Consider the following 26,506-nt stretch of genomic DNA (forward strand, 5'->3'; position numbering starts at 1 on the left):
TGCTGTTATTGTTCACTTGCACAAAAGGAAACTTTATAAGAGTGAATGTGAGATAAACAAACTAGAATTCGTTAAGTGTTCCTAGAAAATTTTGTTTTGCAGAACGTCGATTGAAAGAGTACAAGAAGTGGCAATGCACAACATTTGGAAAGTGCAATGTAGCTTTATGTCTGGGAGAGGTCATCACAGATCTTTTTTTTTTTTTTTGCTGTTCATGAAATAATTGAGAAAAATGAATAATTACTGTCATAAAATTATTGTATTCATTGTGACAAAAGACTGTGATAAAACGAATAGGTGTGAATTATGATTTTTTTTGTGCATGGAGTTGAAACTTGGATGCTGAATAGAATATGGTTAGTATGTAATGGAACTAAATTATGTGCGAGAATAGACTGAATGCTTAACTAATGGTGTAATGTTGAACAAGGAGTAAGTGTAATGTCCCCTTGTTTGTTTAAGGTTACTGGTCAGCTTTCTGTTTAACATTTGAATTAGGCATCCCATATGTTTTTCAATTGATATTGTACATATTTTTCAAATTGTCAAAAGTATGAATTCACTCCCCAGTATATGAGCAAAGAACTATAATCTTATTCATTCTTTGCAAAGTAGGTAAACTCTCCTTTTAATTAAGCTTGGTTTCCTAAACAGACATGTAATGTCAAAATTGTTTTTGTTAACTGCCTCAGCAAGGAGCGGGCATAAATAGAATTTCTCTAAGACAAGGTATGCTAAGGAGATTTATTAGTCAAGGTAGGAACTGCCATTATGAAAGAATTCCAATCACATTCAAATTCTTGCACCTTTTTTTCCAACCACAAGATGTAACAGTCTGAACCCACTCTTTTGGGCACAAGGGATAATTTCTGCCTCTGTATCTCTGTTTTGTTGGAAGAGTAGTCTATTTTCAGGTTGTTTTGCTTGTAACCTTCAGAGAACTGATTCTCACATTTTTCTTGGTAGGACTGAGGAAGATTACCATTCAATTCTTTCATGTTTTTGTTTTAATTTTCCAATTCACCCTATAAACATGGGGTTATCTGATGAACTCTCATTTAACTACAGGTAGTCCTTGCTCTACGACCACAATTGAGCCCAAAATTTCTTTTAAATGAGACATTTAAGTGAGTTTCGACCCGCTTTACCACCTTTCTTGCCATAGTTGTTACGTGAAATATTGCAGTTGTTAAGTTAGTAACGCGGTTGTTAAGTGAATCTGGCTTCCCCATTGACTTTGCTTGTCAGAAGGTCACAAAAGGTGATCACATGACCTTGAAACACTGCAACTGCATGTCAGTTGCAAAGCTTTCCAATTTTGATCACATGACCATGGAGATGATGCTATGGTCGTAAGTGTGAAAGGTGGTCATAGCTCACTTTTTTCACTGCTGTTGTAACTTCGAAAGGTTACTAAAATGATTCTAAATTAAGGACTACTTGTAACATCCCTCATCAACCATAAAATACAAAAAACAATTTACTGTATTTTAGCTCTCCTGTCCCACTTTTTAGCTGAGCCTACCATCCAGAGTGGCTTTGTGTGATAAAATGAAGGAAAATCCCAATATCCCACCTAGTCTCCTAAAAAAAAGTTGGGAAATAAATCAAAGAGTTTCATGAAAACCAGACACAATGTTACGATATTCTTGGTAAAGTAAGGTGCCTACAAAAAGCTAATTCCAATATTATATTGCATTGCATTGCAATTCTGTCTTTTCTTCCTTAATGGATTTTGGGGCTGCAAGAAGAAAAAAAGACAAGAAAATTAAAATTAAAGCTATCATTTTGACACTGCCCCCATCCACTTGCTCAATGGGTTGTCTGTGAATAAAAGGAACTGCCAGTTATTTGACTGGCTAAGTCAATAGAAGTTTCACATTCTGTTCTTCACATTGATTTTTACAAAGGAAAGTGAGTTTAGAGCAAGCTATCATCTATCTCTCTTCCTTCGTTTCCTGGTTCTTCCAGCACTGAGCCTCTCTTATCCTGCTCAAAGTGCCTTGGGTCAGAAGTAACCAATCTCTAATAAAGGTCAATAGAAAAACATCATTGAATAGATGGGAAAACTAACAGATGAATTCTGGCAAGCCTACCATTTAAATGTTTGAAATATCCAATCCAAATTATTTAACTATTACAGATAGAATTATTCTTCAAGATCAAACCTAAGTACATAAAGGACCCAATTGTTAGATAGGGCAAGTCAAACTTTTTTTTTTATCCCATTATCAGAACCTTGTTGAGTGATGACAGAAAATAGCATAAGACACCCTTGCTCATGCTCCAAATTTAATAGTGACAGTCCTAGGCTACATTAACAGAGAGGCAGAATCAAGTAGGGTGGATAAAAATTGATGATAAAAAAAAATATGGATATTTTTATTTAAATTGGATTTTTTTTATTTAAATCAGATTTATTTTAACTAAATGCTTTTGGAGTAAAAATCTATCTAAAGATAGTTTTCTATTTAAGATACATTAATAATTTAGTTTATTCAGCATGAAATGGAGCTTAGTTATGTAGCATGAGACTATATATTCTGCAGTATTGAGACTGTCAGTGAGTAAACAGCAGGTCAGAGGAGGAGCCGCTGCAGGACAGAGAAGACAGTTGCTCTTTAAAAATTATGATTTAAATCAAGTTGATTTAAATCAAGGCTTTTTACTAGTGATTTAAATCAACTTGATTTAAATCAAATCTACCTGGAATCAAGATCACATAAAATGTTAATACCACTTTATAATATTGCATCCAAACTTAAAATATTGCATCCAGTTTTGATCACTATGATATATTTCAAAATGCTGAGATTATGGAAAAAATACAGAGAAAAGCAACAGATGATTAGTGGACGAGGCTAAAATATACAAAGAATGGTTGCTTGAATTGGCTATGTCTAGTTTGACAAAATGAAGGACCAAGGGTGACATGATAGCAGTATTCTAATATCTCAGGGGTTGCCACAAAGAAGAGGGAGTCAAAACTATTCTCCAAGGCACCAGAGGGTAGAACAAGAAGTAATGGGTGGAAACTAATCAAGGAGAGAAGCAACCTAGAACTAAGGAGAATTTTCTGACAATTAGAACAATTAACTAGTGGAACGACTTTCCTCCAGAAGTTGTGGGTGCTCCAACTCCAACACTGGAGGTTTTTAGAAGACATTGAACAACTATTTATCTGAAATAGTGCAGGATTTCCTGCTTGAGCAGAAAGTTGGACTACAAGACCTCTAAGGCCTCTTCCAATTCTGTTATTCTATTCTATTCTATTCTGTATTCTGTTATAGTATTTTTCAAACTTAACCATGTGGACTTCATCTCCCAGAATTCAGCATGCTGGTTGGAGAATTCTGCTAGTTGAAGTCCACATGCCTTAAAGTAGTTTAGTTTGAGATAAAATGATACATTATGTCAATGCTGCTCTTTATGAGAGGACAAAATCTTTTTTTAGGGATGTAGTTTAACATTAGGATCTGTAGCTCTGTTTCTTCTCAAGATTATATTACTATATGAGCTATTTATAATTCCACATAAGACTATAACAGAAGATCTAATATATATGTGAGCTAAAGAATGTTCAAATTTCTTAAGTGTCATCATAAAAGTTATACTCATTCCCTTTTTAAAAGTCTTTAAAGGGCAGATAAACATATACTAATATTTTGTTGAATTTCATTTTGTATTATAAGAAGTATATTTCAAATTTTGAAAAAACACCTGGTTCTAGTAATTTCCCAAAAATGGATATTCTGATGTCATTTCATAGTTCACATACATAACCAATACTTACCGGTAGTTTTACTTTTTACTATCTTTCCAGCTGTCTGACATGGGCCCTGGTGGGCATGCCTTGCCTACTGGTTCTGTCTCTGCCTCCTATGCCATTTCTTTAAAAACTGCTCAGCTGTCTGACACAAAACACTAGATCTTTTATTTGTATTTGGGTCTTTTCCCATATAAGATTGAGATTGTCTTGGCAACGTTTCGGCAAACTCTCACTCGCCATCTTCAGGCTGTTTTGGGATTGCCAAAACAATCTCAATCTTACAAGGGAAAAGACCTGAATACAACAAGACCAGCATATATATGTGTGTGTGTGTGTGTGTGTGTGTGTGTGTGTGTGTGTATATGTATACGTATGTATGTGTATGTGTGTGTGTGTATATGTATGTATGTGTATACACACACACAAAAAAAAAACACATAAAAACATCTTCCATTCTGTACAGGGTGTCGATTGGTTACAAGATTTTTGTGCATCCTTTCCGTAGTCATCCCTTAAATTTTATATAAAGTCACATATTGTCAATCAAGTATATTTGTATACATTATTATTATAGTACTTCATTTGTTTGACTGTCACTATTATTTCTTCATTTTAAACAAGGTATTCTAAATATGGGTTCATTTATATTATAATAATCTGTTACATCTTCAACATGTCCAATCATAAGTATTTTTTTAATATCCTATTTTAAATCATTCTATCATTTTGGTGTTGGTAACATTCTCTAATAAATTTTCAATTCCATATTTTTTTAATCTAACCACTAATTAAATAGATCCCATGTCCTATAAAATTGTTTATCTTCTTATTCTCTAATTTAATATGTCAACTTACTCATTTTCGCACATTCCATTGCTCATATCATCAATCTAATATATATGCATACAATTATGATTATTAAACATTCATTGAATATAGCTATTATTACATCCTTTTTATGTGAAGCATACTAAATTTAAAGTAAATTTATATTAGTACATTTCATTACATCATCCTGGACTCATCCAATGGTGTTACATCTTTGTATTCTATTCTATATAGAATTGTTTATCTTTTACAAAAAAAGGCTTTTCCACATCATCTCCATGGTCCTCATTTACAGCTTATATAAAATTCTATATATCAATCTAGTATATATAAATGCATTATTATCATTATTAATCATTTATTTGACTATAACTATTATTACTTTGTTTTATACATAATACTCAAAGTTTAACTAAGTTTAACTTAATTTTATTGTTAACATTTCATTTTATCATCCTGTATCCTTCCAGTAGTAGTGCAGTCCAATATCTCTTGCCATTTGTAAAATCTGTATTCTAGGTGTTTTCTTGATAAGTCTTACGTGAACTTCTCTTGGCAACTTGTTGTTCATTGCATATTTTGTAAAGACTCAAAACCCTCCATCTGTTCCTTTCATCAGCTTGCCTTTGGTTATCACTGGTGCTTCTGCCAAAGATATTCTTATTGTTTCTGCCAGGTTTTCTCCCCTTTCTTCATCTATGTTTTGAAGCATGACATAGAGATCCAGTTCGTCTACCTCTCCTTTCAGTATTCCATATGTATCATTTCCCTCCACTCTCAGTTTGCTGTCAGTATCAACAATTTTGTCACTTTGTTCATATTTTTCTGCAATTTTTTGAGCTTTATCTTCAAGTTTTATCATTGTTTCATCAATATCCTCAACTCTTCCCTCTATTCTTTCTGTTCTTTGTTCTATAATCCCCAGATTCTTTTCAATTCTTTCTGTTGCAGTTATATTTCTTTTAGGATTTTTGGCGTGCCACAGTCTCTATTATTTCATTATGCTGTTTCATTAGTGTAGTAATTGGGAGGGGGAATAGAAAGGAGTAGAATTGTGGAATGTGTTGTGGTCATTCCTTTCTAGAAGCCCAAGGTCATCTTTTGTTTCCGCACCTCTGCACCTGACCGGAGCCAGCTGGGTGGAGATGCCAGCGTGGCTGAAGAAGATTGGACCATGTGATGGATTTATGGGTGTGGGGATAAGATCATGAGCTTTCAACTGGGTGGAATCCCAGGAAGCTTTTAGATTTGGGATTCCACAGTTGTGCCAACATGTCTGTCTTATTAAATTGGAACGTTAAGGATAGCTCTGCCTTGGACTCTGATTTAATTCTGCATATTTGGAACGCTGACATCTCTGCTTATTAGAACTTTTTGAATTTCTAGCATAATTCTTTGCAAAGTTGTTTCTTCTTCTTCATATTGCGCCATTTTTCCAGATTGTAAACACTGCCACTAGGACATCCAAGGCCTTTTACTAGGTTTCAAATAAATTCACTATAATCTTTCAAGTCAAAGCTTTCTCTTTACTGCAGTCCAGCTACTGATAATACTCCAGAAGAGCACCTTTGTAAACAAACTCTACTCTTCCCACTACTCTTTCAACAAACAAATTCTGCAGCCTTGAAGTATGAGATATACGTCAAATATTTTAAAAAAGCAATATTTCCAAGCCTCAAAACACTAGATCTTATGGGGGAGGTGGTGTTGCTTATTTTATTTTTAACAGGTTGGTATGAATGGGTGTCCATTTTGTTTGTTTTAACTGGTGATTTTTTTTAAAAAAAAGAAGTCCCGCCACGTTTCCCCTTGTAGGCCAAAAAACCAGATATAAAACTGTAGCATTGGGATATATAACTCAATGAACACTAAAACTGTAGTGGAGGAAAGATGATGCCAAACAGGTGGCAGTGGTGGAAATGCTGTCCCTTTATTTCTTTCTGGGTGAAATTGACAAATATTCTAACAAGTTTCCCTTGTGGTTTCAGGGAGAATTAGAACATACTTTTTTCCACCACTAGTCCTCAAAAGAGATGAAAAAGATGAGAAAGCTTTTTTCCTGGTCTAACCAGATGAAAAAAGAACAGGGAAATCCACCAACCAGAGCTGTGTTAACTTTGATTTGATGAAATACCAATCTGTCACTGTAATCAAAACAGAGGATAGGGTTGAAATGTGGAGCAGGGTATTAAACTGGCCATTTCCAGCTTGTTTATACACAGGAGATTAGCAATTAAAGGCTACATTGCAGAAAACCCAAAGATTTTTTTTAAAATAGACTGGATGTTTTAAAATAACTATTCTGAAACCGATCTGAAGAGGCAGACATAGCGCATCATCTGTTATCGGGGATAATAGAGGTCACACCAAAGCACACAATCATGTATTGCAGGAAAATCAATTTTGTGAAAAGCCATGCCTTCCTTGTAGATAATGACTTTAATTTCAGGTTTTGAAAAGCTACAAATTAACCCTCCAAGAACAGGTGGCAGAAACAGTGTTGACCTCTCTGCATCCCAAATCTTTCATCTGTTATTGTGTCCTGCTCAGGTTGCCATTTGAGACATAATATAGTTGAATTAACAAAGTCCTTTACAGGAGAAACAGCTTTGAACATTCATTTTAGAGGATGTTACACTTTCCTGTTTTTCCCTTCTTTCCCTTTTAAAAATGGATGTTTAAAATGACAAATGTTAAACAAGCAAAGCTGGTTAACTAACTAACCAACCAACCGTATGACAATAGATTTGTTTACTACTTACAGTCTGAAAATAAAATGTTTCAAGTCTGTTAGGCCACACATAAAATGGCCTTTGGAGAATTCTTTGTTAGGACCTCTGTCCCTTGTTTCTCAGAAAACATCAGTGATCTGTTTGCTATAACTTGTATCATTTTCCATGATATTTAAGATCAAATTATAGTGTAATTTAAACAAGACTTATTTCAGTAAAAAAAAAAAAGTGCCACAGACTCCTAATTGAAACCCCAATCTGAATCTGCTACAAATATTACCTCTACATCTCAGAGATGCAGGCTGCTTCTAGACAAATCTGATATTTCACACTGATTTCATTAACTTCAAAATGTTTGTTGCAGAAAATGACAGACTTAGACTTCTCAGGATACAGGAAGAGTTTATTTGGCAGCCAGGTTCAGCAAGCTAGCCCATGGCTAGCATTGCAAGTTCTGAACAACCTTCATTATCGAAGCACGCATTCTTATACATTCTCAAAGGCAGCGTAACACAGAAACACTTAACTCATTTCTTATTGGTTACCTTGAGGAAAAAGCCTTATAAGAAGATGGGGTCCTACTTCTCCTTTTGTCTTGGGTCATAGGTACTGGCTATGTGTCTTTATGGGAACTTTAATTGAACCTTGTGGTTTTGGACTTTTGACATAGGGATGTTTGCTGGAACATGTTGTGGTTGAAGGCTGATGACATTTCCCTGTCCCTTTAAGCAAGCTTCTAACTGTCCCTTTTATGCCACGTCTTCATTCTTATATTTTAATCCATATTTTATTCTACTTTAGTTTCTCATTCTAATCCTTAACCAACCAACATCTCAACTCCCTCCCTTTCAGTATCTTCCACAGAATGTACTTCTTTCTATCCAGCTCCTGCCCCGCCGATTTGTGTATGAGCCTCTTCTATCTATGTCTTCCAAGTGGCCTAATTGGAACAATATATTCCAGTCTGCCTTATGATTAGAACTCACATAGCTGCCACAGGAAGGCGTTATACTCCTCCACAATCAGATCTGAGGGTTTGCAATCTCACCACAGCACAGTACATATGTTGGGCAGATGAGCTGATTTATTTTTGACTCAGGTGTGGTCTAACCCAAACCCTGGGCGGGTGGAGGGGTGGGTGGGAAAGAGACAGTTTTTCCATTTGCATCACTGAAGTACTGCAGAGCTTCTAGGTGATGTGTTTTCCTGTAACTCTTGCTTCAGCCCACCTCTCGGCTCCTGGGCTTCAGCTGATATTCCTCTCCCTCCACAAGTCCTTAAAAGAAAAAGGCAGCCTGACAGATTCCCCTCATGGCAACCTTTCAGAAGCACATCATCCTTCAGAATCTACTTTAGACCACAGCCAAGACTGTCAGTTCTGCTTTGGCTGCTTTCAGATTCTTGGAATTGTTCCAGACAGCATGGAAACCCAGCAAAGGAAGCAGGGGGTGATGTTGACAACTGCCTTGTCTGCTTCCCATTGTTTCTGGCACAAAGCCAGCTAGCCTGCTACAGACCAGACTGCTCTTTTCTTATTTAACTACTTTCAGGTGGATAGTCAGGGAAGAAAGAGTCTGGCCATTTCTTTTCCTTCTTTATTTTTGGTTGGCGAAGGGAAAGAGGTATGCAGTAGTTGAACTTAAATGCAGCGGCGCCTTGTAAAGTATGGTTTTAGCTGTCGAGAACATTACCTAATTGCAAAAACTGATACCATGCTATTGTTTTACTCAGCAAGAACCTTCCACCTCCTAGAAACTTTTCAGTGCAACAATGGAATGGAGACCAGGCATTTCTGCAGCTATTCCTTTGTAACAATTATTCAAATGGTTTGTAAAAAGGTTTTTTTAAAGTAGATAAACATGGAGATGTGTGTGTGCATTCTGTTTAGCTTCCCCCCTGCTTTAGTGAATGTATGTGTGTGCATAGAGTGGCATCATTTTTTGCTCCAAGTCTTCTTTTAGCCAAGGTAAATTACTGATATATATATATATATATATACACATTCTCACATTAGCCAGCTGGAAAGAGAACACTGATGGGCTCATACTTTCCCGATTTGACATTTCAAAGTCAGCAGAATACCATCTACAATCAGATTTAAGAGGGACAGGAAAATGAAAGCAGTACTACCATGTAAGATAGACCTTTAGAAAACAGCCATACACAGCATTAATTTATGAGACAGATGAATTAGTTAATAACAGGCAGCCAGAAAATGCAGGGAAATCCCATTCTACAAGATTGAGACATCGAAAGGGTTATAGGACAATTTGGCCTGGTAATGGAAACAAATGGATAGAGAAATGCAAAAGCTCACAAAAATCAAGATTGAGAGGCCGTTTTGAAACAGGAACTAAAACCTCTCAGGTAGGCTTTTAAAAGGCAGCTAAAACCCAGGGTGAACTTGGGAAAGCAAGGTGCTTATTTGAATATAAATTTCTTTTAGGGTTAGGATTTTGGGTGAATTAACCTCTTCTTATTTTCCCCCCTTTCTTTTTGGTGTCTATTTTTAGTTCTTTAACTTTGATTGATTGACATAATCAATCAATCAATAATAGAGACATGAATTCTGAATGCATCAGTGGCAATTATTTTGAGTAAAGGTTTTTTTTTTCTTATTGAAGCAACTTATTCAAGGAAGAGATTATTGCCACTTCTGTGAGCTGATCTCAAGCCAACATTTTTCAGATCTGCACATACATGCATGTACTCTTATTATATAGATCTCCACAAAAAGTCATTTGTCCAAGATACCAATCTATCACTAGAATGCGCTGCTAAATTTTCACAATGTTTTGGTCTTTATTCAACCAAGCCTGTTTCTTATAGCTTGGTGGTGGCATTGGTCAAATTACAACCTTACAATTATGCAATTACAAACTGTGATCCTCTGAAGATCTTGTGGATAGTTTTGCGTCATCAGCATCTACAAATTTTATATAAAGTCCACAATTATTCTTTTTGTTTTAAAAAAGCCCTTAATGATTGATTAACAAATCTCTTAACAGTGATCCAGTTAGCGGTTTTGATGCTATTGCAGTAAAAAGAAATAAAGTCTGTTTCAGGTTAAATTCAATTCCTTGTGATTTCAAGGATATGTCCATGTTATTCTTTTAGCAGCAATATGAAAGTGTTTTTATTGCAGGATGTTTTTCAACTTTCGTGTCTAGCTACAGTTCTGGAATTCCTTAGAGAGTTCCCATCAAAAGTTAAGCAGGTTTACTATACTTGTTAAATGCAGAAAGTATTAATATATAGGTCATTTACAACCTTTATTTATCTGTATTTGCATCCCTGTTCTTATTTAAAAACAGGATGGGGACAAGATGAAAAACATGCAAATGTATTGCTTTAAGTAGCATTCAGTCTCCTTTGATGTCCACAATTGACACTCCCTATGAACCCATGGAGTTGAAGCTTACTATCATTATGAATCTAGGTTACAGTGTATAAAATGGTTCTTCGTTTTCAGTCTTTACCCCATTACATCGCAATTCAAAATTCCTGATTTTTTTTAAATAGCTAAATACCTTTATTAGTTAAATTAAAAACAAACATATGAGCAATATTAATAATAATAATAAAGGCTGGGACTGGGATACTGTTTCACAGTGCCATTCCAGTTAGAGATTTCTGAAATTTGCAGACATTTGCCTTAATAAAAGCATCTGCTTGCTTAGCTGAAATACCGTATTTTTTCAAGATCCTGTACCTTCTGAAAAGATCCATAATTTTCTCTCCAGTTCACAATGAGCTTTGCTTTCTTCTTGCTAATGAGGTGTAGGCCCATAAGATCCTTCACGGAACCTGAGTTCAGGAGGGACAGGATTTTAGCCTTGCTATGAGTCAGTTGATCTGGATGGATCTCCACCTCCCATTTGGAGGGAGCCTTGTTTTCAGAGGTGAGGTCTAGAATCTTTTTCTTTTGGCTTCTGGTCTTCTGTTTCTTAATAACACTGTCCTCTTCTTCCTGACTCTTGACAGGTGTCTGCACTTGTTGGAGAGGCAGTACTGTGGCCTGTTTTCGGGGTTTTGAAGCTCGGGGGAAAGGCGCACCCTTGTTCTCCAGAGTCTGGGCTTCTATTTCTATCTGCTTTTCTTGAACTCTCTTCAGCTCACGGTGTGCCTCATCTAGGAGTTTCAGAACATTCAGGCGTTCCCTGCATAGTGTGTCAAGGAGAGGTAATGTATAGCCCCAAGCCTTTTCTTTCTCTACGGCCTCTAATCGTAGCAGTCGTTCAGCCAAAATGGGGTCAAAATTCTTAAGAGGCAGCAAGCAACTGAGTGGCTTCTCTTCGGATGGTCCTGGCTGTTCCTCTTGTAGGCAAGGTCTCTTGGCCTCAGGGCTTCCATCACTGAAGCCTGGACAAGGCCTCTTGGCATCAGTTTGTGGTAGGACTTTTTGGGTGAAGGGTTTATTCACAATTTGCTTGGACTTTGCAGCAAAGTTGAGGCTTGTGAGAGTGTCAAAATAATACTTCTTCTCTGGAGCAATATTTACAATAATCAAGCTGTGGGCACTGCCTCCCAGAGAGTCCTGCAGCAAACGGATCAGTTTGCTGTCTCTATAGGGAACCTGATTTTAGATGGCGTCACAAAACTGAAAAATTGTGAAATTATATATATTATTATCTTTCTGTGTATTTGGTTTAGTAATAACATGCAGTATCTTGTACGTTATGAAAAAGCCTTGTGCCCATTTTAATGAAATCTACTGGCTAAATTAGTACATATACTAATAAATAAAGACAATGGAAGCAGTTTATATCTGTCCACTTCATTTTGAGATGTAATTTCTCTAACTGATATTTGTGAAAGTATCATTGTAACCTGAGTTTCCAACATTAACTGACAACAAAAATCTTAGATATGAAAATAAAGAGAAAAGCTGTGCAATTAAATGGACACTCAAAATAACTCTTCCTTACCAAACAGCCCTAAAAGTTTAGAAAAGTGTCTTGAACTGGACCTCAGTATTCTTTTCTACATTCTCGAAAATAAAGTGTAGAACTTGGATGGAACCATTAATCTAAACTATATAGCAGTGAAGCAGACTAGGAGAACTACATCTTCAACTATGCATCTCTCAACCCAACAAAATCAGATGACTTAGCAGGCTCAACCGAAAAAGGTAATTTACTTATAAGATGAGTTGTCACAGACCGAATTCTTAAGCAATGCTTGGCTTGTACAGATTTTAATACCGCTGTTTGTTACTGGTTTTTTTTAAATTTTACAAAATAAAGTAGCTCTTTCTGGAACGGAAAAATACAATAAAATTGTAATAAGATATTGCTTTCTTATCGGGTCACATTTACACTTTCCCTCCTTTCCATTGCATGTGTATCTGCAACTCAAACCATTCACAGTCCAAATTTCTTGTACAAGCCCATATCCATCTACTTTTGGTGGTAAGCCTCCTTTCAAATTCTTCTGGTTTTATATCATGCCACAAAGATGCCCTCCTAGGAACGAGCAAGATTTGTTCCAACAAATTTCAACATGTGTCTAATGATGACTTGTTATACTGTACTTTACAATACTTTTCGATATTGTAACAATAATTTTCATATATTGATATTGATACAAAGTTGTCCAAGATATCAACTTTTATAGACAGTGTAATATTGTAGTACTCTTATAATAAAATCAAGAATATAGTTTAGGAATAAGTACATGAATCACACTTTTAAACACAGCACTGTAATATCACATTGTTTACTTCACTAACGTTTTTAAAGCTATAGACATAATTTCAACCAGTTTCAATACTCATGGCAAATGAGAGAGTGATATTTTCTAGATATTTAGCTGCTTTCTTTAATAATATAACATTCTTTAACCAGGAGAAACCAGAGGCCATGAGTTCTAGTCCCCCCTTTCTAGCCATGAAAGCCAACTGGGTGACTTTGGACCAGGGTTGCTGTAGTAGGGAAAAAAGGAGTAGGTATGTCTTCTGACTTGAGTTACTTAACAAGTAATAAAGGTGGGTTAAAAATCAAAATCAAATCAATAAATAAACTGGTACTAGGTTCACTTCTGATATTATACATGATTTTGATCAGATTTGAATAATCACAAATCCAAATCTGCATTATTCATATTCTTGCATGCAATCACTTTGCTCTTTCCTTTTTGCAAGTGAATAAGCTGTGAGGTTTTTGTAGACCAACACTTGTTTTATGTTCCAACAGGGAATGTATTAATAGCCTCCAACTTCAAACCATGGTTCCATTTTCTTGTTTGTTGGAAACCATAAAAAATTGTTTCCCACTTAGAGCATAATGGAAAGCTATAATTAACCATTTCCTGGCTTTTCTTGCTCACCTGCACAAAGAATGAATTGAAACAACTGCCTGTGAAATACAGGAAGCGTATTCTTATTTTAGACTACAAAATGGAGATTTGTCAAGTTATGTGGATATCGTACTTTATAATTTCAAAAAGGGGTTCTATCTATGCATTTATTATTTTCAAAATCTTTAAGAGAAAATATTACTACATTTAGAGCAGCACAGCACTTTTCCTTTACATTGTTGATCTAAATAGTAAAATACAATAATCAGATCTGCAGGACTCATCTCCATCTAAAAGTACAAAATGTATCTTTGAACCTCAAGGGTCAAAATTATTATTCTTACAAAAATTAGATTTCTTTTTGACAGGTACATATGGAACAATTACAGCTTCTTTAAAGCATTCATGGTACAAACTATTTTTAACTAAAAGTCAGTTCTGGAAGCTTATATTTCATGCAATTATGCATTAAAACAGTATAAAATGTAATATTGTGCTTATTAAAATATAGCAAAATGAAAAGCACTTTGCAAAGTAATATATTTCATAAGACATAATGGTAAAATATAAAATGATATTTAAAAGAAATGACCAATTGTCAAAAAGCTATGAGATGTATCAAGTTAACATAGATAATGTTTAAAAGTTGCATTAAACTACTTGCATAGTAAATTATCTCAGAATTACATACATACAATAATATGTCTTCAACTTTATCATTCATTCTTTCAGCATACTTGTTTGCTAGTAGGGCTGCCAGATTATAATAACTTACTTAAAAAGTCAATATTAAGATCCTTTAGAATTTTAAGTATATAGTAATGATTTATAAAAAAGTTTGCCTTTCCTACCTATGAAAAATACCACTGTGCATTTTACTAAATCAAAACTACTATTAGACAAACCTGTAAACACACAATAATTCTCAACTATCTGTACTGCAGCAATTAATCCTGTTTTAAGAAAGTATATTCTAGCTGTGTGTATGGGTGTGCATCAGCGCACTGTTCCATTTGCATAAATCCTCTCAGTGCAAAATATGAGATCAGTATCCATGTCTGAGGTTCTGAGTTATTGTTCTCCCCTTCTCTAATGTAGATTCTTTGGATTAGAAAACTACTGTGAAGCATTTCAAATATTTAAAAACCATACCTCTATTTCTCGTGCTGAGATGCTGGCTGTCTGTACTTCCAAGCCACAATTTGCTCTCTTGGCTGTGAAATAAAAGGGATAATCCTTTGCCACCATGGTGGCTGAAGTGGGAGCAGTTTCGGAGATCACTGCTGATTCTGTAGTCTACTGAATACTGAAAGGAAAGCCAAGTCTTCTCTTTACAGCCTCTGAGGTGTTTAGCTTGGCGTTTGAACCTCCTCCTCCTGCTGCATTATCGAAGACAACTCTTGTATCCCACAGAAACAGGAAGCAGAACAGCTCATGAGTGTGTCAAGAGAGTGTAACAGAATACGGCTTATTCCTGAGATCCACCCACTGACACTGGATGGGAGGAGAATGGCTGACATACATCAGTGTACATCAGCAATATACAGTAATTTACTCAAACATATTCAGAAGTCAGTGAAAAAACTGCACTAAAACCATATTATTCAGAAAGTGGGGGGGGGGGAACACACTGCTCATAGACCTCATCTGTTTAAAAATAGTATGTGAATAATGAACATTTACATCTAAAGAATATTAGCATATTATGCACACACACACACAAAGGTGGAATTCTGTATGCTTAGTTCTACATTTTTATAAAGATTGTTGACATATACAATTCCTCCTCCATCCCTCCCCACATATTCTAAAATGGTACACTCTCCTCAATCATGTCATCTTATGTAAACAGATTTTGAAGATGGCATATAAAATGCTTACATACATACACACATGCACATACTCGTACATAGGCACAAACTATACTTATCTGAGCAGTGTTAATTATGAATACATATCCACTTAAAAAAATTAAATATTTTCATAGTGCACATACTTCAATATTACTTTCTGAACTGTACTTATTAAAGTAGTGCTCTACTAGGAAAAAAAACAAGTCAAACACTTGTTTATCTACCACTGTTGCCTTTTCTCCTTGGGCAGCAGAAATGTCTGTTTAGGCAGTTAAAATTCACTTCAGTTTAAACAGACAGGTTCTACTTCGCCAATGCAAATAACATCAAACAAAAAAAAAATATGGCCACATGGATGCTAGAATGTTTGAATCCATGCTGTCTACCAAAGTATAAAAGGGGACATAAGACTTTTGGAGACACCTTCATTCAAGAGAGAGATGGCAAAATATTCTATACATATACTTTGTATTTTATTTCTATTGAACTTTTCCCATTAGCTGGTTAAAGTGCAATTGCAAAACAACATATTCAGGGTGCAATAAAAATAACTGTGATTGAAACAATCAGAAAAGGGGGAAAACTTTTTAAAAAACATTACAGAGGAAATTGCAAAAGTTGCAAAAGTTATCAACAATAAGGTATGATTTATTAAAGATATGGACAGTTGTGTATTTTTTAAAAAGTGTAACCAAATTACAGCACTTAATTCTTACAATTTTTGTAAACAAATATTTTAAGGAAGCTTCAAACCTAAATTAAACTTTGCGTTTTCAATTATTTTTTCATTGGATATATTCTGTCTTTTTATCTAGTGATTTGGCCAATGCGTTTTTTCTTAAAGGTAGCTAGTTTTAAAGGTGCAAAATCAATTCTTCAGAATTATGTTTTAACTTGTTATTAATCAATCTAGAATTTCCAAGAAAATTGAGAAAAAATGTAAATATTTGAATTCTATTATCAGACAAGGCTACATATTGTTATAACAATCTATCTTTTCCAAAGTCCTAAATCATTCAGCACTGAGTACTTTTTTTCATTCTAGGATCTGGAGGCTAAATACTTTTTTCTTTGCAAATCCTAAGCATGCCCAATAGTACAGTGCATTCTTCCTACAGTGGAAAATAAACCTGATAAAATCTGATACGTCATTTATGAGAATTTGAGAATTATACAATATTTATTTCAGAATTTGAATGTGGGTCTTGGATAAACTCCAAATTAGGAAATATAAGAGACACCCAGAGCAGTCCTGGAGGAAAACAGAACCTAAGTATAGGAAAGAGCATTTCTTAAGGATCACCTAGTAGCAATAAAGCCAGTAAAATTATTATATCTGCAGGAAGCTGGCAGGTAGCCCTGATCATCTTGAGTAAGAAGGGTTCAGGACACTTACAGGATGGCTGGGAAGACTATTGTACACCTCTATCAATTAAAGTTACTCAGATTCAGTTGGAGTTGGAATCTGAATATACAGATCATTAGGACTTGCATGAGGTATAGTCTCACCAAAAAATTTGATGATCCAAATGAAGCACATTAGGATCTTTGGAATTATGAGTTCAGCTCTCTGTTTTTTCAGATTAAGATTCCCTTCTTTTAATGACTAAGAATTAAGGACTCTCAAGAGGTAGAGAATGCTTATTTGAGAGAGGCGTCATTTCCTAGTGTTGAAAGAGGTCCAGCCTCTCTTCAAGAAACCATCAATGGACCAACAGAACTGCACAATTTTCATCTGTTTGCAGGATATTGGAATACTCCAGAAGGCCTTGGAGGAAACAGATTATCTGGATCTCTTTCAGTTGGGATTAAGGAAACCCTACTCATGATAACTCACATAATCTCCCATTTGGATTAGTGTAATGCATATTACATTGAGCTTTCCCTGAAGAGAATTCAGAGGCTGCAACATACATACTGTTGCAGCACAAGTAATCTTTAGAGTTTTATGGCACCCATATTCTCCATTAGCTGTATGCACGTGATTCAAAGTCCTGGTTATCACCTACAAAGTCGAATGTGGTAAAGAGCCAGGGTATTTGTGGGGAGAGCACCTTTACCAATTATTTTTTCTCACTCCACTAGAACTAACAGGGAGGGCATCCTGCATGGCTCTTCTATCCTGGTGTGTCATTTTGCTTGACCCCAGAGGGGTAATCTCTTTGTTGCATCATCTGCTCTATGGAATCCCACCAGATTTGAATGGCCTTGACCTTGTTGGCCTTTTGCAAGGCATTAAAGACCTGGTTGTTGTTATAGGCATTTGGGCTGGAAAGTTAAGCAGGCTCTGCTGGTTGATCTGGTTGGCTGTTGTTTTACTGCTTGTAAACTGGAATTATTTTTAGATCTCAGAGATAAGCTATGTTGATTATTCAAGTTGTTTTTATTTTTACTGCTTTTGGTTTTAATCCTTTGTGACTGCCCAAAGCAATTGCTGTGAGATGGCTGACTATTAGATTACTCAAATTAATAAGGGAGTGGATAAACCTTAATGCTAGTTAATACTGGGCCATGAAAATAAACTTTTAAAGGGAGGCAGTGTCAGGAGCAAATGCTACGAAATCGCTTTCAGAGAGAATGGAAGGGAGGGAGAAGGAAAGTTCTAAACAAAATTATCAAAAGTAAGGAGGGAGAGTTTGTGTGTGGGTGGAAATGGAAACCAGCCTGGAAGAGGAAGAATCGTCTCTCTGAAGGAGAAATCCAGACACCATTGCATCTGACAGGTTGGACCATGGATCCATCTGATCAATGGGGCAAGCAAGAATAGGAGATTGGCAGGATAGAAGTCAAGGTAGAAGCAAGAAACTGTAATATCGTTTTGTGTTGTATCAGATCCTACCAGTGGTGGGTTACAACCAGTACGCCCGGTACAGGTGTACGGTGCCTACGTGACACTCCACCAAGCAGGTGGAGCATCGCAGATGGTAAGTACGCATGCACGCGCTGCGTGTGCTTGCTACATGCATTCATGTGGTGGACACCACGCCCCATTGCACTGTATCGGTTGCAACGGGATCCAGAACCCACCACTGGATCCTACCTTCCCTTCAATCAGAACATCATAGCAAGATTTAACAGAATTTACATGACAAGTAAGCACAGATTGATTTTTAATACATTAATCAACTTTATACACCACCCACTTCACTAATTACTCTTTAACAAAACAACAATAGGCAAACCAGAGGTACTTTTCTGCTTTCCATCACTGTTTCCCACAGTGAAGATACAGGAACTGTATCTTCATAAAAATCAAACCTCCCTTATTCTTATAGTTTCAGTGGAGGCTGACATTTGCTCTTTAAGTCATCTTCCTCCCCTCTGTTTTAAGGGAAGGCTCTTGAGTCTTCCCGTGGTTGTCCCATGTCCATTTTTAACTTCTTACATGTATTTCTCTGTTCGTTGAGTTCTTCTTCTGGGAATGCTCTCTCCCATTACTCAAGGAATCTGTTTCTTCCCTGATTCTGGTGTGTCTGTCTAGGTGTGTCCTGTCTATCTAAGATATCATACATAAATACATTCAGCACAAAACAACTGACATTAAAAACAAACCAGACAGGTCGGAAAGTCAATACAATTGTTAAAGAAGAGAAGGAGAATGCATTGATGCAAAATCAATACGATTTTTTGAATGAATCTTGGATTTTTAATTCCTATCTCATTTATATGAATTCACTGCTATCATCTGACATTGTTACATGCAAATCATAGTTTATATTATAGGTAATATTTCAGTTACAACAGCAATTGGGGCTGGCACTAAATGATGCAATCATACAGCATATCACATGACTTTAGGCTTAGATAATTCTTATCAATGTTTTAGCAATCCAGGCAGTTACGAACATCATAAGCAAGGCATGTGGGTTGTTAAGCAGGAACTGGCAGGAATTCCAGGTAAGGAAGGGAGGGGGAGTGTCCCAGGGGGTTGTGGGAGGTCCTGGGAGGTCCAGTGAACACCCTATGCAAGTTGGGTGAAAGGGTGCTGTGGTGCAGTGGGAACACAAGGAGGCAGAGAAGGCAGATGCAAATTGGTGCAACTACAAGGAGACCAAGAGAAGAAGAGTGCAGATTGGCATGAATACAGGGGAGGTGAGCAAAGGAAGGCATGGGTCGGTGCAAGTGCACAGAGGCTGAGGGAAGGACAGCGCAGCGTGGTGCACAGGAAGGTACATACCAGACTGATTTGCAATCTTCTATGATGGCTTCCCCATTGACTTTGCTTTTGGGAAGCTCACAGAGAAGGTCTCAAATGTGATCACATGACCACAGGATGCTGCAACTATCTTAAGCATGAGCTGTTAGCAAATGACCATTGGCTTACCTGAAGGGTCCTTTTCTGTACACCGCGGGAGAGTCCAAGCAATGGGTTAATTCAGTCTGCTTGCCCTTAGGACTGAGGAACTATTTTTCCTTAAGCCACACCTCCTCCTGGTGTGCTCAATCCCCCAGAATTCTTAGAAAGAGTCAGTTCGTGCGGACGGAGCGAAGCGTCCAAGATGATGTACTGTTGACACGAGGAACCCGAATCCCGGCCTTGAGAGCCAGGGTGGGTTGGACTCTCCCGCGGTGTACAGAAAAGGACCCTTCAGGTAAGCCAATGGTCATTTTCCTGTACACCGCTTGGAGAGTCCAAGCAATGGGACATACCAAAGTTATTGCCCATCTGGGGGGGCAGAAGAAGGCTCCCGGGATTCGGTCTCTGACACAACCGCCTGGAGCACACGCCTGCCGAAGGACGCCTCAGCCGAGGCGAAAATGTCCAATTTATAGTGTCGCACAAATGGAGAAGGAGAGGACCACGTAGCGGCCCTGCAGATGTCCAGGATCGAGGCCTGGGTGGCCCAGGCCGCTGAGGTAGCAGCACTTCGTGTGGAGTGTGCAGTGATGCCGCGCGGAACGGCCTTGGATTGACTTTCATAGGCAGTCGCAATGCAAGCACGAAGCCACCTGCCAATTGTGGAGGAAGTGACCTTCTTCCCTAGGGAACCGGGCTGGAAGGAGAGGAAAAGAGCCTCTGACTTCCTGAATTCCGCAGTACGAGCGATGTAGACCTTCAGGGCCCTCCTGACATCAAGATTGTGCCAGGATCGCTCTCTGGGATGCGACGGATGAGGACAAAAATTTGGCAACACAATGTCTTGCGCTCTATGGAACCATGAGTTTACTTTGGGGGTAAAGGTCGGGTCCAGCCTCAAAATGACCCTGTCAGGGTGGATGACGCACAGATCCTGGCGAACAGAAAGAGCCGCCAGCTCCGAAATCCGGCGAGCTGACGTGATGGCAATCAAGAAGGCCGTCTTCAGCGTCAGGAATCGAAGAGAAGTAGTGCGTAGAGGCTCGAATGGAGGGCCAGAGAGGGCCCGCAGGACCACGGACAGCTGCCAAGTAGGGTAGCGATGAACGGTGGGAGGGCGAAGGTTAGAGGCGCCCTTGAGAAAAAGACGCACCTTCGGGATTTTGCTGAGAGGCAAAAGGTGGTCGCCTGACCAGACAGTAGACAAAGCCGCCACTTGGCGTCGAAGGGTGTTCGGGGCCAGGCCCTTGTTGAGTCCCGCTTGAAGGAAGTCAAGCACTCTGGAAACAGGCGCGGTCGTCGGCTCGATGAGCAGCTCCTCACACCACTTGGCGAAGGCGGCCCAGGACGCATCATAAATCCTGGTGGTTGAAGGGCGTCTCGCCGCCTGAATGGTGTTCACTACCTCCTCCGACAGGCCTTGGCCTTTTAGTTGGTCCCCCTCAAGTGCCAGACGGCCAACTGGAGCCACTGGGGCTCTGGATGAATCACGGCCCCCTGGCTGAGGGAGATCTGGTCCGGAGGAATGCGCCACGGAGGAGACACCGACAGGTGGACAAGGTCGGCGAACCACGACCTGCGGGGCCAATGCGGGGCCACGAGAAGGACCTCTGCTCCCTCTGCGATGACTTTGGAAATGAATTGAGGAAGGAGAGGCAGGGGAGGGAAGGCATACAGTAGCTCGCGGGGCCACTTGCAACGCAGTGCGTCTGTCCCCTCCGCCCCTGGGGTGAAGAACCGGGAGTAGAAGCGGTCGAGCTGCTTGTTGTCCCTGGACGCAAACAGGTCTACAGCCGGAGTCCCGAATCTGTCGGACATCTGGTGGAACAGGCGAGGGTCCAGTTTCCACTCCGCAGGATCTATGGTCGTCCTGCTCAGCCAGTCTGCCTGTGTGTTGTCCACTCCGGAGATATGGTCGGAGCGAAGGGATTCCAGATGGCGCTCCGCCCAGCGGCCCAGGGACTCCGCCTCTCTCATCAGTGCTCTGGATCTGGTGCCGCCCTGGCGGTTGATGTGGGCCTTGGTGGCCACATTGTCCGTCATCAGAAGCACATGTTGACGATGGATGGACCGGCTGAAATGGCGCAGGGCCAGGCGAGCAGCTCTCAGTTCCAGCAGGTTGATGCTGTAGCTGGTTTCCACTTGGGACCACTTGCCCTGAACAACCAGGGACCCCATGTGGGCTCCCCAGCCGGAGAGGCTGGCGTCTGTGGTGATGATTAACCTCTCGGGTTCCTTGAATAGGTGGCCCTTGAGGATGGCCGGAGACACCCACCAGCGGAGAGACCTCTTTACGTCCGGCGTAACTCGAATCGGCCTGGTAGAGTTGCTCCTGGATGCCCTCTGGTGCGGCAGCAGCAGCCACTGAAGAGCCCTGGAATGCAGGTGGGCCCACGGCACGATGGAAATGCAGGAGATCATTTTTCCCAGCAGCTGCGACAGAAGGACCACTGGAGCCTGCCTCAAGCTCAACACCTTGTGGGTCATGGACCTTAGACCGGCCAACCTGTCTCGGGAGAGGAAAACCCTGCACAAGTTGGTATCTATCACCGCCCCCAGGTGTACAAGTCTGTTCGTTGGAGTGAGATGGCTCTTCTCTATGTTTAGAGTGAAGCCATGATTTCTGAGGGATCTCATAGTGGTTTGGAGATCCCGTAGGGCCTGCTGCCTGGACGACGACTGGATAAGTATGTCGTCCAGGTAGCACTGGAGCCTTATGGGCCTGCGTCTTAGCTGGGCCGCCACTACCGCCAGCCTTTGGTAAACGTCCGAGGAGCGGACGAGAGGCCGAATGGAAGAGCTTTGTACTGGAAGTGGCGACCCGCGTAATAGAAGTGCAGGAACTTCCTGTGCTGAGGACGGATGGGGATGTGGAGGTATGCCTCTTTGAGATCTATAGATGTGAGTAGATCCCCCTGTCGGATCCCCGCCAGAATAGTCTGCAGGGACTGCATCTTGAACCTCCGGTAGGCGATGTGCCTGTTGAGGTTTTTGAGGTCCAAGATGGCTCTCCACCCCCCCGAGTTCTTTGGCACCAGGAAGAGGATGGAGTAAAACCCCCTCCCCTCTTCGCCCTGGGGAACTGGTTCCACTGCCCTGATGTCTAGGAGATGACTGACCTCCTGGTCCATACGCTCCCTCTTTTGGGGGCAGGATGGGACAGGGCACCGGATGAAGGTCCGGGGGGGGAGGGACAGGAACTCCAGAGAGAGGCCTTCCCTGACTGTCTGCAGAACCCAAGCATCCTCGGTGTTCTGGGCCCAATGGGAGGCAAACAGCTGGAGGCGACTCCCGATGGGCGCCAAGCCCGGGCAGTCACTTTGACTTACGGAACGGCCTGTTGGAGGCCCCACCGCGGTTATACTTGCGGAAGCCGAACTGCTGCCTGCCTCTGTCCCGAAAGGGCGCCCTGTCCTGGGATCTGTCTCCCTGCTGGCCGAAGGACCTATTGGAGGGAGAGAAGGAAGAGGCAGAGGTAGAAGGCTCGGAGGCACGAAAGGACTGCCTCCTAGAATAGGGAGCGGCCTTACGTTCCTGCTTTTTGTTTAGAGAAGGTAGGATCTTCCTCTTGTCCTTGGACTCGATGAGGAGAGGATCCAGGGACTCGCCAAATAATTTGGACCCCTTAAAGGGGGCGGAAGCCAGTTTCCACTTGTTTTTCTGGTCCGCTTGCCAATGTCGGAGCCAGATCAGCCGACGAGAAGTTATATTAGAGCCGAGCGCCCTGGAGGCAAATTTTGTGGCATTAAGGGATGCATCAGCGGCATACTGGGAGGCCGCGATTATTTTTGACACGTCCTGGTGGAGACGGACGTCTCCCGCCGGGAGCTTGGTTAGGAGCTCGCGCAGCCAGATCACAGAAGCCCTATTAAAAAAGGAGGCGGATGAAGAGGCCCTGATGGCCCAGGCAGCCGCCAGGTGGGTTTTGTGGCACGCCTTTTCCGCCTTCTTGTCCTCCGCCTTAAGGCCTTCCAGGAGGTCGGCCGGTAGGGAGGAGTTGGAGGTGAGCGCAGCGATGGGCGGGTCGACAGTGGGCAGGGCCAGAAGGTCCTCCAGCACTGGCTCCATAGTATAAAGCTTCCTATCTACCCCACTGGGAGAGGACTGCGTGGCTGGCTGAGCCCACTGGCGCTGGATTAGGTCAAGAAACAGCCCCGGGACCGGAACCAGCTCTTGCTGGGGCGCTGGGACATCAAACATGACCGCATTGGGATTAGCCGGAGTGGCATCCACCGCCGGCGCGGTCGGTTTGGGCTTGATCCCCACCCTGGTGGCAGCCTTGACCTTGTGAAGGACAGATTTGAAAAGGCTGGGCTTGAACAGACCCGCAAAGGCGGGCGCTTCAGGGGGGAGGTCCTCGTCGTCCGAGAGACCTAGCACCTCCGGGTCAGGGTCCTCAATGGCAGAGGCCTCGCTGACCACCGAGGATTCCAGGGAAGGATGGCGAGCACGCTTGCTTGGAGGGGGAGCTGCCTGATCGGGTTTGGGGCCCTTAGGGGCCACTGCAGTGGGACTCTTAAATTTCATGGCCTCCGTGATGCCCTTGGCAATGGCACGGGCCATTAGTTCCTGCATGCGGGGCGATAACTCCTCAGAGTCAGAATCAGGATCCAAACCCTCCTCTAGGGGGGGTGAAGCCTCACCCTGCATATCGTCTATGCTAGCATCCCCAGGGGGAGGGGCCTGCTCACAGGCCCAAGAGGGCGCCGGGGAAGCCGGCTCTGCAAATGACCTATTTGGGGATAGGTCCTGGGACTCCACCTCCTCGGCGAGGACCATCTGGAGCTCTTCCCGGGAGGGAGGGATTCCTGAGAGGGACTGCTCCCTGTCTGCCTGGCGTCTGGCCTTCTCAAATTGCTTGTCAAGGGCCCACTGGCGCCTTTCAGCATCCTTGGCCTCAGCCACAGAAGGGGTCCTGGAACGCTGTTTCCCAGAGCTACCCCCACCACTCTTGCCCGCACCCCCACTCCCCGATGAGGAGGAACCCTTGCTAGGGGCCTGCGAGAGGCTCGGCCTAGTATCTTGGGAATCGGGGGGACTGGGCAGATCCATAGTCAATGACCACACAAGATGGAGCAAGGCTATGATAAGGCAGAAGGATAGAGATAGACTGGTTGCTGCAATGGGAAACAAAACGAAAAGATTCGTTAAAATTGCCATATGCACTGTAATTGAATCAATACGTAAGAAATCATCCCATGCTTAATACCAGTCGGAGGCCCAGGGGTAGGATTGGAGCCTGCACCGAGGTGCAAGGCTCTGCAGGAGAAGCAGGGAGGAGAATGACTATCAAAAAGCTTTGGCCTGCGCTTACTTAAGGCCTCCTCCCTGAGCCGGTATGATGACCGTTGGAATGGCACAGGAACCAGCGCCGCTCGCAAAAATAGACAAAAAAACGAAGGTGGCGATCCTAGCCCGAGAAACCCTTGCTAGGCCCTGCCACCTCCAGCGGCCTCCTGATAACGAGGCTGATGCAAAATGGCGGCCATGGCTGGGCGCGCTATTTTCGCACCTAAAATGGCCGCCGCAACAGCGTGGGGCTAAGGGAGAGCGAGGAGCGAACGCGCCTCGAATGGCGACGATCGCCCACTCCTCCCTGCGGTCGAGGTCTTCTAGCAGGCCGGGAACGAAAAATACTTCGTCTAAAACAACAAACGGGGGGCCTGGGAACGTAGGGACCTCGCCGCTGCAGCCGCGCCGTTTTAAACGACAAGCGGCAGGCCTCCGAAGCCGTCCCATGAGGATCGGCTGAGGGGCACCCCCCACCACCTTCCAGCTTACCTCCTGGCCTTCAAAAGCAATTTCTACTGGAGAAAGTCGCAGAATTGAAGAGAGAAACGTCTCACAAGGTTGGGGAATATTAGGAAATAGAATTTAAACGCAAATAGAGAGTCCAAGCCAAAAAAAGGATTAATTTAGCTCAGAGCTCTAACTAATTACGTCCAAACGGGCTGACTGAGGAAGAATTCTGGGGGATTGAGCACACCAGGAGGAGGTGTGGCTTAAGGAAAAATAGTTCCTCAGTCCTAAGGGCAAGCAGACTGAATTAACCCATTGCTTGGACTCTCCAAGCGGTGTACAGGAAAATGCCTGAATCACAATCACATGACCATGGGAATACTGTGACAGCCATATCTTTGAGAACTGGTCATAAATGCTACTTGCTCAGCACCATTGCAACTTCGACAATTGCTGAACAAGTGATTAGCAAGTGAGGACTACCTGTACAATAAATGTAAGTGTAGGTAACAACTGATTAATAATTAAGTTTTATTTAAATGATACTTTGTTCAAGGTTACTATATACAAGTCATATACATAAATGACATCATAACCACAGACTGTTGAAGGACATGAAACAAAAATTGGGCTAAATTAGGTTCTGAATATTAGAAGATGGATTTTCAAACTAACTATACCTTTAAGGAATTTGGATCTTACCATGATAGAAATATTTGTTTGCTTATTATTTAAGTGTCAGCATACTCTAGACTGACTTTGGAAAGCTCAAAATAAAAGAACCAATTTTAGTAAAGACAAAGATTTACACATTTATGAGTATTATTTTATTTATCATTTATGGTAAGTTTTAAAGACTTAACCAAAACATCAAAATAACTAAAATGGCTGGGAAACAATGTCAAGCTTCCATAGTGCCTTAGGTCTATTTTAAGTATTCCAATTTAAATGAAACTTTAAAAGAATTATAGTAATCACACACACATGCATA

The 26,506-nt window shown here is 41.0% G+C and overlaps 2 protein-coding genes across 5 annotated transcripts in view; both read right to left on the reverse strand.

Annotated features, from left to right (window-relative positions):
• ARHGEF3 (Rho guanine nucleotide exchange factor 3) overlaps positions 1 to 26,506 on the reverse strand; it is a 148,898-nt gene that overhangs the window by 30,989 nt on the left and 91,403 nt on the right. For 2 of the 4 annotated variants that reach the window (XM_081939873.1, XM_081939874.1), the window contains exon 1: positions 14,779 to 15,062. The exons of the other annotated variants lie outside the window; for them this stretch is intronic. In XM_081939873.1, coding sequence (XP_081795999.1) covers positions 14,779 to 14,874 — 96 coding nt within the window. In that variant the 5' untranslated portion in view covers positions 14,875 to 15,062. Of the gene's footprint in view, positions 1 to 14,778; positions 15,063 to 26,506 lie in introns of those variants that run through there. 4 annotated transcript variants of the gene reach the window in all.
• Positions 1,667 to 11,911, reverse strand: LOC309384142 (kinesin-like protein KIF22; the record flags this gene model as incomplete). The annotated part of the gene is made up of 2 exons (XM_081937339.1): positions 1,667 to 1,741; positions 11,042 to 11,911. Coding segments are annotated over 2 exons (945 nt in total), but the record flags the coding sequence as incomplete, so codon positions are not given.

The sequence above is a fragment of the Natrix helvetica genome (assembly GCF_964273705.1).
Source record: "Natrix helvetica genome assembly, chromosome: 1".
Lineage (NCBI taxonomy): Eukaryota > Metazoa > Chordata > Lepidosauria > Squamata > Natricidae > Natrix > Natrix helvetica.